Below are 20,316 nucleotides of genomic sequence, written 5' to 3'. Positions count from 1 at the left end.
GAAAATCAATAAGAAAACAGTAGCTTTAAATGTAACATTAGACAAGACAGGACTCAAGAGATATATACAGAACATTTCCATACCAAAACAGCACAATACACATTCTTTTCAAGCGCACATGGAACATTTTCCAAAACAGATCACGTGTTAAGCTATAAAACAAGTTTCAATAGATTTAAGAAGACTGAAATCCTAGCCTGTTTCTTTTCAGACCACAACAGTATGGACACAGGTATAAATTACAGGAAAAAAAACCCTGAAAAAAACAGAAGCATGTAGAGGCTAAACAACAACTGAGTCTATGAAAAAATTAAAAAGGGGAAATAAAAAAACACCTAAAGATAAATGAAATTAGAATCCCAACACTCCAAAATCTGTGGTATGCAGCAAAAGCACTTCTGAACAAAAGAAAAATCTCAATCTAACCCTATAACTAAATGAACTAGAAAAAAGAAGAACAAACAAAACCCAAAGTTAGCAGAAGGAAGGAAATAATAAGGATCAGAACAGAAATGAAGACTAAAAAACAATAGAAAAAATAAAAGCACTGAAGGAACTGATTCTTTGAAACGATAAACAAAATTGATAAACCTTTAGCCAGACTCATCAAGAAAAAGAGAGGGCCCAAGTAAATAAAATCTAAATTCAAAGAGAAGTTAAAACTGACACCATAAATTAGAAGAGACTACTATAAACAATTATATACCAACAAATTGAGCAGCCTTGAAAAAATGGTAAATTCCTAGAAGCATACAATCTTCCAAGACTGAATCAGAAAGAAAGAGAAAACCTGAACAGAACTACTAGTAAGGAAATTGAATCAGTAATTTAAAAACTCTCAACAAACAAAAGTCCAGAACCAGATGGTTTCACAGGTAAATTTTAGCAAAAAAAAAAAAAAATTTCTAACATTTATTTATTCTTGAGAGACAGAGAGCAGGTGCGGGGCAGAGAGAGAGGGAGACACAGAATCTTAAGCAGGCTCCAGGCTTTGAGGTCTCAGCACAGAACCTGATGTGGGACTTGAACTCACAGACCATGAGATCATGACCTGAACCCAAGTTGGGAGCTTAACCAACTGAGCCACCAAGGTGCCCTTTAGCAAACAATTTTTTAAAGTTAATACTTATCCTTTTCAAGCTATTCTAAAAAAACTGAAGTGGAAGGAACATTTCCAAACTTATTCTACAAGGCTGGCATTAACCTGATAACAAAATCAGACAAAGACACTATATACATATATACATACATACATACATATATACATACATAATTACAGGCTGATATCCCTAAAAACATAGATGCAAAAAACCCTCAACAAAATATTAGCAAACTGAATTCAATAATATATTAAAAGGATCACATGCTATGATCAGGTGGGATATACTCCAGAAATGCAAGGATGGTTCAATATCCACAAATCAGCCAACATGATATATATACCACATTAACAAAAGATAAAAATCATATGATCACCTTAATAGATGCAGATAAGCATTTAGAAAAATTCAACATTTATGATAAAACCACTCAACAAAGTGAGTGCAGAGGAAAGAAACCTCAACATATTAAAGGCCATATATAACAAAACCACAACTAGTATCATAATCAACAGTGAAAAACTGAAAGCTTTTATGATCAGGAACAAGGCAAAGATGCCCACTCTCACGACTTTTATTCAATGTAGTTTGGAAATCATAGGATCAAGTGAGAAAAAATAAATAAAAGCATCCATACTGACAAAGAAGAAGTAAAATAGTCACTATTTGCAGATTATATGATACTATATATAGAAAACCCACCAAATAACTATTAGAATAAGTGAATTCAGAAATGTTGCAGAATAAACAGAAATCTGTTGTGCTTCTATATACTAATAACAAACCACATGAAAGAGAAATTAAGAGAACAATCCCACTTATCACTGCGTCAAAAAGAATAAAATACCTGGAAATAAGTTTAACCAAGGAGGTGAAAGAAAAATATGAAAACTATAAGACACTGATGAAAGAAAGATGACACAAATACACTGAAAGATATTCAGTGCTCATGGATTAGAAGGCTTAATATTGTTAAAAAGTACATACTTCCCAAAGCAACCTACAGATTGAGTGCAATCCCTTATCAAAATACCAGTGGTGGGGCACCTGTGTGGCTCAGTTGGTTAAGGTCTGACTCTTGATTTCGGCTCGGGTCATGATCTCATGGTCGTGAGCCCATGTCTGTCAGTCCCCACACGGAGAAAGAACTTGCTTGGCATTCTCTCTCTTCCTTGCTCTCTGCTTCTTTCCTTGCTTGCTTGCTCTCTCAAAGTAAGTAAGTAAGTAAGTAAGTAAGTAAGTAAGCAAACATTAAAAAAATATCAGTGGCATTTTTTAAAACAGAACTAGAATAAATACCCCTAAAATTTGTATGGAACCACAAAAGATCTGAACACAATCTTAGAGGAAGATGAACAAAGCTGGAGGCATCAACATCCCTTGATTTCAAGCTATACTACAAAGCTATAGTAATGAAAGTAGTATGGTACTGGCACAAATACAGACCAATAGATCAATGGAATAGATTAGAGCCCAGAAATAAACCCATGTTTATATGGTCAATTATAGTTGACCCTTGAACAATGTGGGGGTTAGAGGCACCGAACCCCCCAGCCAGCACAGTTAAAATTCCACATGTAAGTTTTGACTGCCCCCAAAACTTAACTCTAATAGTCTACTATTGACTGGAAACCTTAGTGATAACATAAACAGTCAATTAACACATACTTTGTATGGTATATGTATTATATATTGTATTGTTACCATAAAGTAAGCTACAGAGAATAAAATATTAAGAAAATCCTAAGGAAAATGTACTTACAGTATTGTACTTACTATATTTATCAATACCTCAAATTTATGTCATCTGTTTACAAGATTAATCATTTGTCATCACTAACATCAATACTGTCTTACATAATACAAAACCCTGTAAATGTTATGCATATTAACCCGAGACATCAAAAATGAAAAGATGTGAAAAACAGATTCATATTCACAGGTATAACGATTCATGCATTGGTTACAAAGCAGTAGCAATATCATTGCCCTATAGTAGCCTAGAGTAAATAATATGGTTTCACAGTGCCCTAGCCTGTACACTAATGAATGAATCACTATAAAATATTTATGGCACACAGTATTACCATCATATTCATAACACAGTATTGGAAAGACTGTTACATTTTTTTTTTGAAAAAGCACTTACCTTGATGATAGGCTGATACATTTTCTCCAATAATGAGAGGCATACTGTAATTCTTTGAAAACAAAGTTATAAACAGTAAGAAAATAACATGTCATTAATTTTACATTAAATATCACTCACTTTATGCCTATGTAAGGATAGGCCATCTACTTCCATACGTGTTTGTACACGATGTTCTACCCCATGAATACTTAGGTGATGATGATGATGATGACACAAAAACATATCAGAGTTCTTGCCACACAATTGTCAGATTTTCACACTAAGACACACGTACACACAGCACTTTATTAACTATACAGCAAGATTATTTTTCATGAAGTGGATCATCATAAAGGTCTTCATCCTGTCTTCATGTTGAATAGGCTGAGGAGGAGGAGGAGGAGGAGGAGGAGGAGGAGGAGACAGAGGAAGAGGAGGGAGTGGTCTTGCACACAGACACGGGCGTGGCAGAGGCAAAAGAAGTGGAGGAGGTGGAAGGGGAGGACGGGGAGGAGGCACACTCCGTGTAACTTTATGGGAGTACATTGCAATTTGTCTTGTTTGCTTTTTCACGTTTCTAAAAATGTTTCTATACAGTACCAATTTTTCTCCCACCATTTGCTTTAGTTTCTGTGCCCATATTCATGGAGTAAAATAAATCAAAAGCAGTCTTGAATAACTGGAACCCTTCTGCCAGCTTGTCTAATGTCAATTTGGTTTCTGGCACTGCTTCTTCTAGGTGTTCTTCCTCATCATCCGACACTGGTTCAGAAGCACTCGTCTCCATCAAGGCATCTTTAGCTAAGTCTTCTGGTGTGGTGTCTCTTGGCTCTTGAATTTCTCCAAAAATCGCATCTTGAAAGCCTTCATCCCCCACCTTTTTTGCCATACCCACAATCTCTTTCATGGTGCCCTTGATTGGCTCTGCTGTAAATCCTGTGAAGTCATGCACAACATCTGGACAGTTTTCTCCAGCAAGAATTCGTTTAGCGCTTGACATTTTCCTGGCTTTTTCTGTGACAATGCCATCTTCAATGGAAAATTCTACCAGGCTTTCATGATGTTATAGCAAGGTTCTCTTGCATACACAATCCTTTCCATAGAATACTGTGGGTAGTAAGCCTTAAAGATCATTATGACCCTCTGAGCAAGAGGCCGAATTAGAGACATTGTGTTGGAGGGCAAGTAGACCACTTCGATAAACTCACGAGGTTCTGTGTGGCCAGAGTCATTGTTCAATACAAAAAGAATGTTAAAAAACAGTTCCCTACAGGCAAGGTACTTCTTGACTTCAGGGACGAAGCACCAATGGGACCAATTTAGAAAGAGGTCTTATTGTCCAGGCCTTCTTGTTGTCCAGTGAAGAGACTGGCCGTTGGTGTTTATCTTTTCCCTTTAAGGCTTGGGGCTTAGCAAAGGGCAGTGCTGATCATAAACCCGAGTGCATTTGCACAAAAAAGGTAGGCAGTCCCTTTCTGCCTTATATATTGCTACTTCCTTCTCTTCCTTACTAATGTCTTTTGTTTTTTCCAGAATAGGGCACTTTCATCTGCATTAAAACCTGTTCAGGCAAATATCCCTTCTCCTCAAGGATTTTCTTAATGGGGTCTGGGAACTTGTCTGCTGCCTCTTTGTTGGCAGAAGCTGCTTCTCTTGTTATCTTGACATTTTTTAAGCCAAACCTTTTTAGAAAATTATCAAACCATCCTTTGCTGGCATTAAATTCTCCAGCTTTAAATGCTTTACTTCGTTTTGCTTTAAGTTGTCATATAATGACCTTGCTTTTTCTCAAATCATATTTAATGAGTCTCTAGGTGTATGCCTTTTTTACAGCGATCCCCAACCTGCATAAAGTCTGCATTTTCAATACAAGATGAGAAGGTATTTGGTAAGAAGGGCAGGGTGTTCATGCCTGCTAGTACAGCTGTACCAACATCTTCACAAATTTCCTTTCTTTTACAGTGGTCCTTCTGCTGGATTTATTTATCTTGAAATGGTCTTGAATTTATCTTGAACTGCAACTGCAGACTGATCAAACAATCAACATTTTCTTATAATGTCATGACTTTGCTTCCTGGGACCACTTTCAGTGTCACGAGTGGCACTTCATATGGGTCCTCAGGTGTTCTTCAAGGCTTACAGTTGTACTAAGCACAATGAAAAATATGTGAGAACCATGGGAGATCACTTTTTAAAAGCAATATGCAACTTACAGGAGATGAACTGCTCATGAGATTATTAGCATCACATGGTATTTTAAGTGATTACTTGCGATACTGGAACTCACTGCAATTGCAACAGGGGGTGGCTACGAATCTACTACAATAGTACAGTATGGACTGCAGTTAATTTTACGCAGTTATGGTTTAATACCGCATCTTTACATTGTTTACGTTTCTCTCAACTGCAAATGGCACCAAGTACCATCTGTGTGTGTTTATGGAAGTTCTGATAAATTTTAACATTTTATAATAGATTTGTGTGTATTTTATGGTAGTAATTGATGAAATAGACTAGTATCTACATATATTTTATGCACATATGATGTACTTAGCCATTTTTGATATGTCTAGGCTACACAGTTCACCTAAGAACTTTTTCAAATTGTCTCAAATCTCCAAAAATTTTTCTAATAGGTTTATTCAAAAATCATGCATATAAGTAGTCCTGTAAAGTTCAAACCCATTTTGTTCAAGGATCAACTATAACCTGTGACAAAGGTGGCAAGAATATACAATGGGAAAAGACAGCCTCTTCAACACATGGTGCTGGGAAAACTGGGCAGCTACATGCAAATGAATGAAACTACAGCACTTTTTTGCACCTGATACAAATATAAACTCAAAATGGGGTAAAGACTTAAAGACCTGAAACCATAAAACTAAAAGAAAACATAGGCAGTAAACTCTTTGACATCAGTTTTAGCAATTCTTTTTTTTTTTTTTTTTTTTTGGATGTGCTTCTTCAGGCAACGGCAACAAAGGCAAAAGACAAATGAAACTGCATCCAAATAGAAAGCTTTTGTACAGCAAAGGAAACTGTCAATTAAAAAAATAGAGGTAAAAAAAAATAGTGAATGGAAGAAAATATTTGCAAATGATATATCCGATAAGGGGTTAGTATCCAAAATATATAAAGAACTCACACAACTCAATACCAAAAATAATCTCATTAAAAGGAACAGAAGACCTGGATAGACATTTTTCCAAAGGAGACATACAGATGGTCAATAGACACATGAAAAGATGCTCAACATCACTAATCATCAGGGAAATGCAAACTAAAATCACAAGGAGATGTCCCCTCATACCTACCAGATGATTATTTTCAAAGAGACAAGAAATAACAAGCGTTGGCGAGGACATGGAGAAAAGGGAACCCTTGTACATTGTTGGTGGGAACTGATGTAGCCACTATGGAAAAGAATATGAAGGCTCCTCAAAATATTTAAAATAAAACTATCATATGATGCAACAGTACCATTTCCAAATATTTGAAGAAAACAAAAACACTAATTCAAAGAGATATATGCACCCCTATGTTCACTGCAGCGTTACTTACGATAGTCAAGATAGGGAAGCAACCCAAGTGTCCATCGACAGATGAATGGACAAAGATGTGGTATACAGTGAAACATTATTTACCTATTAAAAAATGAAATCTTGCCATTTGTGACAACATGGACAGACCTAAAGGGTATTATGCCAAGTGAAAGAAATCATAGAAAGACAAATACTATATGATTTCACTTATATGTGTAATTTAAAAAAAGAAAATGAACAAACAGAAACATACTCATAAATGCAGAAACAAAGTAGTGGTTGCCAGAGGGGAGGAGTAGGGAGTCAGGTGAAACAAGTGAAGGGGAGTGGAGTATAAGCTTCCAGTCATAATAGAAGTCATGGAAATGAAAAAGTCAATAAAAGTGTGATAATGTTGTATGGTGACAGATAGCAACTGTACTTATCATGGTGAGTGCTGTATAATTATTAATTATTAATACATAATGTATAATTATTAATGTATAATTGTTAAATCACTCTTGTATACCTGAAACTAATAAAATTAGTTTAAAATAAAAACTAATAAAAATACAACTATCCTTCAATTTTAAAAAGCTTAGAAAAAACGTAATTTAGGATTTAAATTACTAAAAAATTCATTCCATTGTGCCAATGTACCATATATGTATCACTATACTTAAGGATAGTAGTACCTACCAAGACAGTTGTGCAAAAAAGTTCCCAGCGATAATGTGACAGATAAATAATATGAGAAAAAATTAAATATATGAGAAGGAAAAGAGTAAATATACTGATGAATTGCTGAGCTACAAGGAGAAATTACTTCAAATGCAGCTTATTCTTGACATTAACATTAAAAATAAGCATGAGATTAGGGTGTAAGTCAATGAGAAGGTTTAAGTTTTCTACATTAAGGAAAATAGGAAGAGTATTTTTTTAAAGTGTCATAGGCTTTAAGATAACATTTTTAAGAAAATTACTGACTACACAAGGAGGGACTAAAGAGAAAAATAGAAAAGAATATTTAAAAAAATTTTTTTAATGTTTATTATTTATTTTTGAGAGACCGTGAGACAGACTGAGAGCAGGGGAAGGGCAGAGAGAGAGAGGGAGGCACAGAATTTGAAGCAGGCTCCAGGCTCTGAGCTGTCAGCACAGGGCCCGAAGCAGGGCTCAAACTCACGAACTGTGAGATCATGACCTGAGCCAAAGTCGGATGCGTAACCAACTGAGCCACCCAGGCGCCCTGAAAAGAACATTTTAATTTGAATATTTTATAAGATAGTAAAGGGATGGATTATAACTAACCTCATTCATTTCTCCCTTTTAAAAAGTCAAATATCAATTGCTAAAGAAAATCAAATCAAACTTTGGATTCTGAAAAGACCGTTGAAGAGATCTGAATAACATACAGCTTTCTCTACCAGTAGATTGTGAGCTTCTGGGGAGTAGGGATGAGTTCTCATCTGTACCTCTACAATGAATAAGGACTGGGACTACCAGAGAAGAAACTGCTAATTACAAGAACAAACAATAGTTTTCATACACTGAAATTTAACATTCTTTACTTATGGTATGTGTGGGGGGACCTGATATACGGATGTTTGAAGTAAGTATACAGTATTTGAGAACCAGGTTTTTACAAACCTCTATTTAACAGACATTTCCCCAGCTACAAATAGTTTATTTCTCCACACTTACCTTCTTTGAATGGACAAGGAGGGCTTGAATGATGTTGTTGCCATACTAAACTGGCTCTTCTTGGCTTTCACAAGAAAATAATCTATTTAAATATCTCTGGCAATTACGCTTTGCTATTTCCTCCTGCCTCCGATCTTCTCTTCGAAACATCTTTTCTTCATGAAAGGATTCCTCACAGGATCATTGTATTAATCTTATAAATACTTCTGTAAGCATTTTAAATGGGGTATTGTAGATTATCCACTTGAAATGCAGTAATATTGCCAAAGTCTAGAGCTCCAACCTGTATCACAAAGAGTTAGCCTCTTGATGAAGGGACTTTATGACTTCCTTGGATATTTGGCTAGTTTGGGAAAGGGAGAGGAAAGAGGTTGCTTTTTCGCTTGTTCCAGGGCGAGGGTATCCAGTGGGAAGGAGCTTCTTTCTAGTTTTCCTAGTCTCTGGGTTACTTAGTGCCTTTCCTCAGAGGCTCTGCATCATCCCCGGTGCTGCTGCTCAAACACAGTATCCTCCACACTGTAAATCTTCAGTAAACGTGGGACGGAAATGAAGTTCACCAGGACAGAAGGGATATGTTACTTTATACAGAAATTTGGATCTCTGGAACTTGTGGCTAGAGCATGAGAGGGAGGAATCAAGGGCCACAGGCAGATGCCAGAATCATAAAAAGAATGACAGCCAGATGTTATGTGTCTCCCGATGGAAGAATAATACCACTTAGCAAGTATCGATTCACCAAAAAAAGAACTTGTAAGATAAGCCTCGAGATCAGGGTTTCGCAACTCTGGCACTTACTGACATTTTGTAGCAGGTAACACTGCTGTGCGGAGCTGTCCTATAAACCACAAGGTGGTTAGCTGCATCCGTAGCCTCCGTCCACTAGATGCCAATAGCACCTCTCTACTTGTGACAACCAAAAACGTTTTCCGGCATTACCGAATGTCTCCCGGGTGGCAAAATCACCCTTGGTCTAGAGCTTTTTGTTGCTGAATCTAACTACCAGTTTATGGAAATAAGAGGTTAACCTGTTATACAGAGATCACATCAACAAAAGTCACAATGTAGAACACAGGACAAACAACCTAGTTTCATCTATAAACAAACTGCAAAGTAAAAAATTTGGGGCGGGGGCCAGGGGCGGACCCCAAAGATTAAGAGACTTAAGAAAATGTCAATCAAATGCAATGTATAGATCATGTCTGGAGCCTCATCAAACTCATGTTAGAAAGCACTTGAGACCAAATGGGGGACTTTCAACAGCATCTTGATATTTAATGTTTCAGAAATAATTCAGGAGAATATCTTTCAGATGTATATACTAAAATACTTATAAATTTTGCTTCAAAGTAATCTGTGCAGGTTGGGGTATGAGTGTGTGTGTTGGGGGGGGTGCAATGATAGATAAAATGGGATAGGTCATAACTTAATGACAAAAGAAAATAATGAGGTTATGATATGGTCTACTTTTTGCATGTATTTGACATTTTTCATCATTAAAAAAAGGAAGCATAGTAGTGATAATAACAGAACATAATGAAAAGCACCCAGAAAAGCTGGGTAACGTTCAGTAAGAATCACACTACCATTTGAATGGACGGGTTCAAAAGAAACTGAATTCCCAAGATCTGTAGGTACAGACTGAACTATTCAAAGTTTCCTAATGAAAGTAAAATATGCAGTATAAGCTGACCCAGTCTCTATTTAAAGAGTGCTACTAGCTGCCTTTCACTGATAGTACCTGACTATCACACTCATCACCTGAACTGCAAATGTTTTAGAAATGTTACCATTTTAGAAGCACTGTAAAGAAAAAGCCTGTATTTAGCACCTTCTCCGAAAGCCTTATAAACTATCATTTTAATTTGATAATAAGCAGATGAAGTGGATGGAACAAAGAGGATCATTTTAGGGCTCATTTTGTAGGGCCTTAACTAGAGGGCCAGGATCAAGGGCACACCACACCAAATGCTTTCTAATTTCAACCACCGGACTTAAAAAAAAAAAAAGAAAGAAAGAAAAAAGGAATACAAGTTAGCTGAAGTACTCATTTTTATAAAAATGTGTTTTATTTTAAAACAAGTCTATAAAAGTAGAAATCACATACAAAAATACAGATTACTCTGACATGTTAGCAAAATAGCTTATGGCTGGACTTGAGTCTGGAAGTACTGTGTGTCTGAGGGCATCTGGAAATCACAGCCCATCTGGATCCTATCATCAGCCCTTGTCACTAATCTGTAAACAATAATTTCATGTAGTAAATTTAGCACTTTTTTAACCAGTACAAAATCAAAACATAATCATTTCTTGTATAACACCACTGTAAAATGTTCGTCCTTAGGTCTGAGCAGGTAAGGGCACTTCGCATCGTTGTTTCTAACATTCGAAAAACCTGATTTGAAAACAACGTTAATTAGAAATGACGGGTTTTGGCTTTTTTTGTTCCATTTTGAACATCAGGGAAGGTCATCAGTGTAAATAGGAAGTTAGTGTTTTGTGTCGTTTTTTTTTTTTTTTGTTTTTTTTTTTATAATTTAATAATTTTTCTTCTAGACACCATTAAAAAAAAAAAAAAATCACTGTTCCTATCAAAAGGTTCCACACCTGAGTTTTAACTTTTATATAGGTTCAAGCTGTCTTACTGCTTTGAAACTGCACGGAACACATACCTACTTCTGGCGTGTCTTTCTGAGTGAACGAGCATGCAGTTCTTCTCACAGGACTCTAGGTCCAGTGACTTTATAAAACAATGGCTTTCAAACAATTATTGTGGGAGACAATTTTGTTTTAAAGGCAATTTAAAATACTTGATTCCAGAGTAATATAAAAATAACTTTAAGAGCCTTGGCAATAAAGGAAAATGGCAGGCAACTTCAGTTTGGCATTCTGTCCAAAATTTCGAGAACAAAGACTGGTTACCACCACCTTTCTAAAACAAAGTGAGCCATTTTAAAAGCTAAAGAACCCACTTAACATGATTTGTTCGCAAAGTTAGAAGACCACAGTTCTGTTTCCTCAGCTAATACAGAATTCTGGGAGCAAAGTCCACGAAGGAAACTTCAGTAACGTGCATTAGAGGGTACTTCAGATTACCTCGTCATAGAAAGTTGCCTCTTGAGCCTTCCAAGTCCATACCAATTCTTTACCTCTGGTTGGTTAGCTGTTTTTTAAAATTTAGGTTTCAAGGTGAATTGCCCAGGGCTATTTGTTTCCATGAACCTAGCTTCAAATCTAAAGGCAAAGTTGAAATGCATATTTTTCTGTCTCCAGAAGAGATTACCACAAATGCTACTATCCATCCTATGATTCTTTTGTTCCACTCACAATACAAATAGCTTATTCTTCTACCAATCTATGTCTCATAAAGCAATACTGAAAAGTTAAATAGAAGAAAGTTACCATATAGACTGTGAAAATGATTTGCTGGTGGTGACTCTTTTACTGGATTCTAAATAGATTGAATAAGAAGGGCACTTGGAAGAGGTGGCTCAAATCTTGCTGTTTAAGGTCTCTTGAAATTACCGGTTCTCCTAAAATTTCAAAAGGCCTAAAACTTAGGCTTTTAAAGGCACAGAAGCAGTGACGGAAGCTTTTATAGTTACTTAGAAAAAGCAAAACTTCATAGTTTTCTCTCAATGGTTGTCTAATATACTTGCAGAATGAAGGCAAAGGGAAAACCAAGAATAACAATAGCTGAGTGCTCCAGCAAGCGGGCTTCCTGCCTATTTTCCCCGTTCCAAAGAAAAGAGGAGACACCATCCTGCAAAAAATACTTCATAGACAACTGGGCTTTTGCAGTGTCAGCCGGCATTTGATGCCCCATATCTCCTGGTTCTTTTTGTTGCCAGTGGTCGGCCTGGCAATGGTGGTGAAATGGGAAGTATTAATCTGTAGATGAGGAAGGGCTTCTTTTAACAGTTGAAGGGTACCGTCTGGCACGATTCCAAAAACTTGTAGTGTTTTTAGTGTGGGAATTTCTCCAAGTTCACTGGAAAGGAAGAGAAACCTTTCAGAGTAGCAGTATCTATGGTAACAGATCCACTAGGGTTACATGACCCAATTTTTACAATGTGTATCATATTCTATAAAACACAAACTGAAAACATAATTCGCAATCAAGGATTTGAGAAAACAGCAAAGGTGAATCAAACCAGAAAGCACAGACTGAGGCTCAAGACAACACAGCCTTAGGACACACGCAGCGCATTTTGTTAAATTTCTCCCAACCTAAAAACTCTGAGGTTTCTTTAAAACCCAACCATATTTGCTGCCTCTCTCCATTCTCGATTTAAAACAAAAGGCCTTACTGTGTTGTGAGAAGCTAGAAGGTAGTGATGGTAAAGAATCACCACAAGTTACATGTAATTTCAAAATATGGACTTGACCTTTAGTTGAACTGGACTCTTCCTCTCAAAAGATCAGCAGCAGAAGTTAAGGTAACTTCTTAATAAGTCCATCACCTGTGATAAAACCTAACAGTGACTTCACTAAGATCTTTTAGACGGGGTTATATAGTTGGGTGCAGACAGAAAAAAAGAAATAATCAATCACACCTTTTCTACGAGAGGCAAGAGCCATCTGACTTCTCCACACATTACCATTTTTGCTGTTGTTTTGGTTTGGTTTTGGTCACATATAGGCCAATCCTCTTCTCAGGTATTTCCCATTAAGTGAAATTCAACTCTGTCAACAGTGAAATTCTGGTCCACAAAAAAGGGAGCCTATTTCTCCAAAGTAAATACTTTAGGTAATGATTCTTTCTTCTTAACCCAGATCTATGTGCTTAGAAATTCATCTCTCTGATCTGTATTTGCTCCAGGTTGGGACACACAGTACAAAGTCTTAGGAAAGGGAATATTTAGTTTGGAATATCAACAAAATCCCACTGCAGATCAATGAACACATCAGTGGCCTAGAGTTAGAAGCATCCTTTATATTTTCATTTTGCTGGTAACTACTAAAAAACCAAACTTTCCTCACAGTAATTGTCACCTTGCCTCCAATCTTTCTTCCTTCCAGCCTACTCTATATACCAGTGCCCAAGGCATCTTCCTAGAGCCTAGCTCAGATTATGTCACCCCTCCCACTCACCTGCTCCACAGCCTTTGATGCTGCCCTCTTGTTTACGGAACTCAAACTGTTCAGCTGGCCTTAGGACTTTTCCACGTTCAACCTGTTCTCCCAGTCACCCCACTAACCCTCTAAATGTATTTATTCTACATTCAACAAAGTGTAGTAAACACCATAGACGTTCAATACATGTTAGCTGAATAAAGACGAAGGGCACTTTAGAAAATACGAGTACTATCTAAATAAAATAAATATGCTTGGTGTTCATAAAAGGCCAATAAGATCTGGAGGTTACAACAGACACCATGGAAAATCAGGAAGAACAAACTGCTGTTCTTGAAGTAAACTAACCTCTGGGACCATAGAGACAGAAGTGCAAAGAAAGATCACAATTCATAGATGTTTATACTCGTCATTGCTTAAGATGACAGCAATTCTGCCCCAACCTTAAGTCCCTCTTACGTGAAATCTGAGTATTTGAGAACTTTGTGATGAAAATTCAGGTGCTGCGATATCCAAATTAGACAAACTGTAAGTCATTCTATAGTGGACGGTGTCAGAAGCAGAACCTAGAGGTGGGAGCAAGGAAAGGAGGTACAGCGGATGGCAGAAGAGGAAATGTTCTTGCAACAGCGCTGGGAAGGACGCTCGGCGAGGAAGGACATGACAGCAGATTCTCAGAAGACACTCAGGTGTCCCAGCTGAAAAAGGAGGGAGCTGCCTTTGATGGGATGGTGGACAACGGACCAACCCAAGTCAAAAAACCAGAAAGTCTTTACACTTTTAACGAGACCACAAAAATAAAAAAACACTGAAAGCCCCTTCGTACATGTATCATCTACAACACAGCAGAACAAATTTCTAAGCATCTTTCTAGATTGAAAAGCAACTGAAGGCTGGTGAATAGGAATAAGTCTCTGAAGAGCAATGACTTCTAATTTAGGAAGCATAAACGGACACTGGTAATGTCTTTAGTATCTTTGCTGAATCTCAGGAAACAGAAGATATTTACAGACCCCCTCACACGTTCATACCTCACCTCCACTACACGATCCTGTTTTCCTTATAAAATTTAGTAAATGCCTAACTAGGAATTCTCCCTACAACAGACTTTTTATTTAGTCTCTCCTAATGCCAGATCAGTTTGCTACCTCCAGCTTGGCTTTCTTACTAGAATGAGAAATACAGAACAATCAGAAGAGAGTTCAGACACATGGAATAAGATCGATAAAGGCGTAAGAAAATAGACACAACGCGGACATATCCTGGGGAAGAAAAATCCGATTACCCAAGTACTCTAAAGCACTATCATTACAGAAGAAAGCCATTCAAATTTTATTTTCCCACTTTGGAGATAAGAAATAAAAGTTCTTTAGCGTAAACGGCTTTCTCAAAATTACTACTGAGGATCCTAGAATTCTTACTATGAATTTCAAATACATCAGCTGCCAGCATGGAACTAGAGAGAATAACATTTTATCTTGAAAAACTCCTAAGGATAGGGTACAAGCAAACTAATCTTAATGGGTTCAGAAGGTAAATCAGTGTACGTATTATTTACATAATGCCTGAAGAAACATCCTCTTTTACCTTAAAGTTCAAGCACAGCATCTTTTCTCTCTGTGTTACTCTTTTGGTGGTCTGATTTGTAAATTAAACTCCTGATGCCCTTATTTCTCTCATTTCAAGGTAAGATTTAGACAAGTCACAAGAAGGCAGTGAAGGTTCAAACCTAAGTCTGTTGTGACCTGAGGTCTGTACGCTTAAGCATCAAGTCATACTGCCTGCAGGTATTACACCATGGAAGTGTTACTATCCTACTGGATAAAAATACTAAACTGTGAGAGCTCACAGCCTTCCCTTAGCCTCTGCTCAAGAAAAAACAAAAAAACAAAAAAACAAAAAACAACATCTGGGGATTACCTGCTTAGCTTCTTTTTCTGGAGAGAAAGAACGAAAGTGAGACATCTGGATAGATTCTCTTGAGAAAAGCAACCAAAACACACTGATCCCCAGGGGGCTGCCCAGGCAATGAGGCTGAAGCCCAGAGGGCAAGGACAGGAAAGACGGAAGACTGAAATGCCTTTCTAGGTAGATGCTAGAGGCTCCTAGGAGTCTGGGATACTAGAAAGGGCAGGAGATTTCAGTAACAGTTCCATGGATATGAATTTACACTCTACCTCTCAGAGCCACGGATGTAAATCCTAGCATCCCTGTTAGGCAGTGCTTTTTCAAATGAGATACCAGCAGAGACCCTGAGCCCCAAGATTAATTAAAGCGATTAATTAAAAATAGAACAACTGGGGCGCCTGGGTGGCGCAGTCGGTTAAGCGTCCGACTTCAGCCAGGTCACGATCTCGGGGTCCGTGAGTTCGAGCCCCGCGTCGGGCTCTGGGCTGATGGCTCGGAGCCTGGAGCCTGTTTCCGATCCTGTGTCTCCCTCTCTCTCTGCCCCTCCCCCGTTCATGCTCTGTCTCTCTCTGTCCCAAAAATAAATAAACGTTGAAAAAAAAAAAAAATAGAACAACTGGACTCTCTAATTCTACTAGTTAACCTGAATTTACCTTCAGATACCTGAAGTATCTGATTTATTAATTCTTAAAACCAACTTAGAAGATTCAAACCAATCATTCAAAGACTACATAAATTCTTTGTTCAAATTCACCACCTTTCTTTGGTAGGCGCCAGAGGCTAAATTACCTTCATCTGGATAGTGAGCTACATACAGGAGGTCAGCAGCCTCTTTCAGGGCATACTGGCTGGAATAAGAAAGAAGGGCACCTGACCAAATTCAAGATACTGACTTCTTGTGGTTTTCAATGAAATTGCTATGCATTTACATTCTACATGAGGAAGGATCTTCCAGCCCTTTGGGGATAAAAGAAAGGAAACTTTTTAAAAACAAACAAATAAATAATATTATTCCTGGGATGACTTGAGCATAGCACTTTCCAAAAGAAAGATCAGACTTCTTTTTCCTTTGTGCAAATTTTTGTGGAAGTTGCTGAGCAGGTACAAAATTAACCCTCCTAAGAGCTACCGGATTAGATATAGACTATTTTCATCCGTCCAGAAAACCTAGGACCTAGACCCGGCTCAGTCATTAACTTACTTTACAGCTTTGGGTTAAGACATTTTTCTCTTCTGGACTTCAATCTCCCCCTATTCCAAGACAGCATTAGACTCTTCTGATATTTACCATTTACATTCTGCCATTCTTCCCATTCCCTGACTACCGTCCAGAACAGCCATCACTAGAAGATTACACAACTTTCCTCCAAGGCCAGAGGGAGCCTCTCACAGTCAACTGGGGTTGACTTGAAAAATATGGGGTGGGGGGGGACGCCTCCACTGATCTGCCTCCCAGTTATTACTGTGAGCTCCCCAGAGGTAAAAACTGTCTTCTCCTTTTGTAAATCTTCCAGATACTAGTACAGTATTGTAATATCTAAACCTGCTTCTAGGTAAATAATAAATGTTTAGCAAACTATCCCAATCAACTCAACTTTTCTAGATATTTTAAACAAAAAATTTTGCCTTGGGTTTTCTATTTTGCTGGTCTTCCCTAACCTATTTGTGGCCCACTAATATTGATGCCAAGTTTTAAACATCTGCTACTTACAATAACAGATATTAATCCCAAGTGGCATCTCCTTTGCTCCCTGTCTTCTAGTTTTAGACAATGAAAATACTTACAGTAAAGTTTCAGGTATGATATCATAGCATCGGCTGAGTGACAGATGTTGGAGGTAGCTGAGCTGGTAAAATTCTGGAAAGCAGTCATTCTTCAGCATGACACTATCACTGTAACAGAGCAGAAGAAAAAATTCCCAACCTATCCATCAATTCAGATGGAGAAGACAGAATTAGCTGACCGTTTGGTTCCTTCAACATGTTAAGATGCTTTCCTCCTTCAATGATCAGTCATGACTTTTCAATTTTTGTTTGAAAAGAAATAAACAAAAAAAATACCTTAAGTCTAGGTGGACAAGATTGGGGCATCTTCCAACTAAGGTAGAGACATCTAGGGGAAAAAATGATGGGCACGATTAAATGAGGAACACCACAAGGGTATCTGCCATTAACACTATCTTTAACATTGTGCTAATAAAACTTTGGGACAATGCAATTAGTCACTCCATTAGACACAAAACACAAAGTCATCATCTTGGCATGTAAGATTTTTGAACCCAGAAAACCCAAGAGAATCAACTGAAAATAGTAGGAGAACTATGTAACACAACAGGTTAACAACAATCCATAGCTTATCTATGTATGTGCAAAAACTGGCTGGGGAAGAAAACAAACAAAAATCCCATTCATAATAGCAAAAAGCAAAAACAAACACCACCATATATAAACAAACAACGTATTATAAAGGTAGCACTTAAAATCAATAGGGGAAATCATGGATTATTTTTAAAAAATGATATTGCTACCACAGGCAGAAAAAGACTTATTTCTCCAACTCAAATAATATTTCCAAATAAATTCCGTACATATTAACAAGTCCTAAATGCAAAAATATGAGTATTTTCTTTCACTGGATCTTGGGATAGGTAAGGCTTTTCCAAACACAAAAGAACACACAAAGGAAACACTGACAATTTGCTACATAAAAATTTTAACTCTACCATGTTAAAGCAACACAAAACACAAACAGAATTAAAGAAGTGTCAGAAAACTGCAAATGTTTTCAACATACATGCAATAGACAGTTAATGGTCTTATATAAAGAGAAGAGAAAGCTAAATATAGAAAATGGGTGAAGAATATGAAGAGATACTTGGCAAAACAGGTATAAATGGAATAAGAAAAGCAAAATAAAATTGAAATATTGCTTTTTAGCCATCAAATGAAAAAAAAAATTCTATCATAATACCCAGAATTGATGAAATACAATTAAGCAGATCTCACACATACTGCAAGTGGATATTTAATTTCCTGCAGCCATTCAGGGGAGCAAACGGATTTTTCTTAGGATAAGCAGATTCTGTGTGTGTGTGTGTGTGTGTGTGTGTGTGTGTGTGTGTGTTCTGAGCATTATACACTCGGCACTTTGGCTTAGTAATTCCAATTTTAGAAAAACAATTAGGTGTGCACGAAGACATTCATTTTAGCATAGCTATACTAACCCTTCCCCCAATTATTTTAATCCATTAACCTCCCTCCATTCTGTGGAACACAATGCCAATGACGGTTATTCAAAAGCTTTTATTTATTTTTTTAATGTTTATTTATTTTTGAGAGAAAGAGGGGGAGAGAGAGCAGGGGAGGGGCAGAGAGAGTACGAGACAGAGGATCTGAAGCAGGCTCTGTGCTGAAAGCAAAGAGCCAGATGCGGAGCTCGAACTCATGAACTGTGAGATCATGACCTGAGCCGAAGTTGGGCACTTAACGGACTGAGCCCCCCAGGTGCCCCTTCAAAAGCTTTTAAATAACACTTAATGACATGAAAAAATACTAAAGATATACTGTATAGTGAAAACAAAACCAGTGGGTGTAGCAGGGGAAGGCCAGAAGGAAATATACACAAGGTTGGCGGAATCACAGGTACCTTTGCAGAATTTGGAAGAAAGTCACATGTGCTACTTTGCAATCAGAAAATGAATCAGTAGATGTTATTTATTTTTAAAACCAGCTTCATTTCCTGTGGGAAGGAAAACATGGGGCTGCCATCAGCCCCAGTCCCTCCCCTGCAACCTAAACCTAGACTTGCATTTAATTTTTTTTTTAAATTTTTTTTAACGTTTATTTATTTTTGAGACAGAGAGAGAGACAGAGCACGAACGGGGGAGGGGCAGAGAGACGGGGAGACACAGAATCGGAAGTAGGCTCCAGGCTCTGAGCCATCAGCCCAGAGCCCGACGCGGGGCTCGAACTCACAGACCGCGAGATCGTGGCCTGAGCCGAAGTCGGACGCTTAACTGACTGAGCAACCCAGGCGCCCCTAGACTTGCATTTTAAGCTGTCTCCTCAACACACCCACTGTGATAGGTGACAGGCATCTCAAAGTCATGCCTAAAAGCAAAACTTCATTTCTTCTCTAAATCTGCCCCTTCCCTAAGTCTTTTCCATCTCTGAGAAGGTACTCAAGCCACCCATCCAGCTGCTTAGGCCGGAACCCCAAGTCACACTCAACTGTTTTCTCACATCCCACATCCAGTCTGTTACCGAAGCCTGTTCTGTTGGCTTTTTACCATCTGATCATTTCTTACCACCTCCAAAGTCACCACCCGAGGCTCTTACAGCCTTTTCTCAACATGGCACTGGAAGAAGACTTTTAAAGGTGAGTCAGATCATATCACATCATTCCCTGCTCAAAATGCTACAACGGCTTCCCATCTCACTCAGGAAAATTCCGAACAAAGCTTCTGCCTCGGCTTAGAGAACCCTGGGCTACCTTACCTCCTATCACTGTCCTCCTTGCTCCCTCTCACACACTGCCTCCCATATAAGGCCTTTGCACTTGCTGGTCCTCAGTTCTAGAATGTTCTTTCCTCACTTATCTATACAGCTCATGCCTTTCACTCAGGCCTTTGTTCAAGCATCACTTCCTCCAAGAGGCCCTCTTTGGCCATTCCATTTGAAAATAAGCCCCTCTGGCCTGTGCTCTGCCTGGTCACTCTGCTCCATTCTTTCTCCCTCCATCTCATCTCCTTTCATCACATTTAGTCATCTGTTGGTTGCCTGCCTCCCCCACCAGAACATAAGCTGTACAGGGGTGACTTCATCAGTTTGGTTCAAGGCCACAGCTCCCAAGTCTGGAACAGGGCTTTGTGCATCGTAG

At 38.0% G+C, this 20,316-nt stretch overlaps 1 protein-coding gene across 3 annotated transcripts in view; it reads right to left on the bottom strand.

The window, feature by feature from the left end:
* Positions 1-10,492: 10,492 nt before the first annotated feature.
* Positions 10,493-20,316, bottom strand: part of SKP2 (S-phase kinase associated protein 2) — a 33,015-nt gene continuing 23,191 nt past the window's right edge. Inside the window, exons 8-11 of one of the 3 annotated variants that reach the window (XR_005796883.1) lie at positions 17,499-17,550; positions 17,223-17,330; positions 11,856-12,444; positions 10,604-10,691 (exon numbers count right to left, since the gene is read on the bottom strand). Coding sequence is in view for 2 of the 3 variants with exons in the window: in XM_040495402.1 (XP_040351336.1) it covers positions 12,231-12,444; positions 17,223-17,330; positions 17,499-17,550 (374 nt within the window). In the remaining variant the exon portion in view is untranslated. Of the gene's footprint in view, positions 10,692-10,969; positions 12,445-17,222; positions 17,331-17,498; positions 17,551-20,316 lie in introns of those variants that run through there. The other 2 variants (XM_040495415.1, XM_040495402.1) reach the window with 2 other exon arrangements.

The sequence above is a fragment of the Herpailurus yagouaroundi genome, unplaced genomic scaffold (assembly GCF_014898765.1).
Source record: "Herpailurus yagouaroundi ecotype Mexico unplaced genomic scaffold, PumYag 29, whole genome shotgun sequence".
NCBI lineage: Eukaryota > Metazoa > Chordata > Mammalia > Carnivora > Felidae > Herpailurus > Herpailurus yagouaroundi.
The sequence above is the reverse complement of the archived record's forward strand: the minus strand, read 5'-3'. Positions and strand labels throughout refer to the sequence as shown.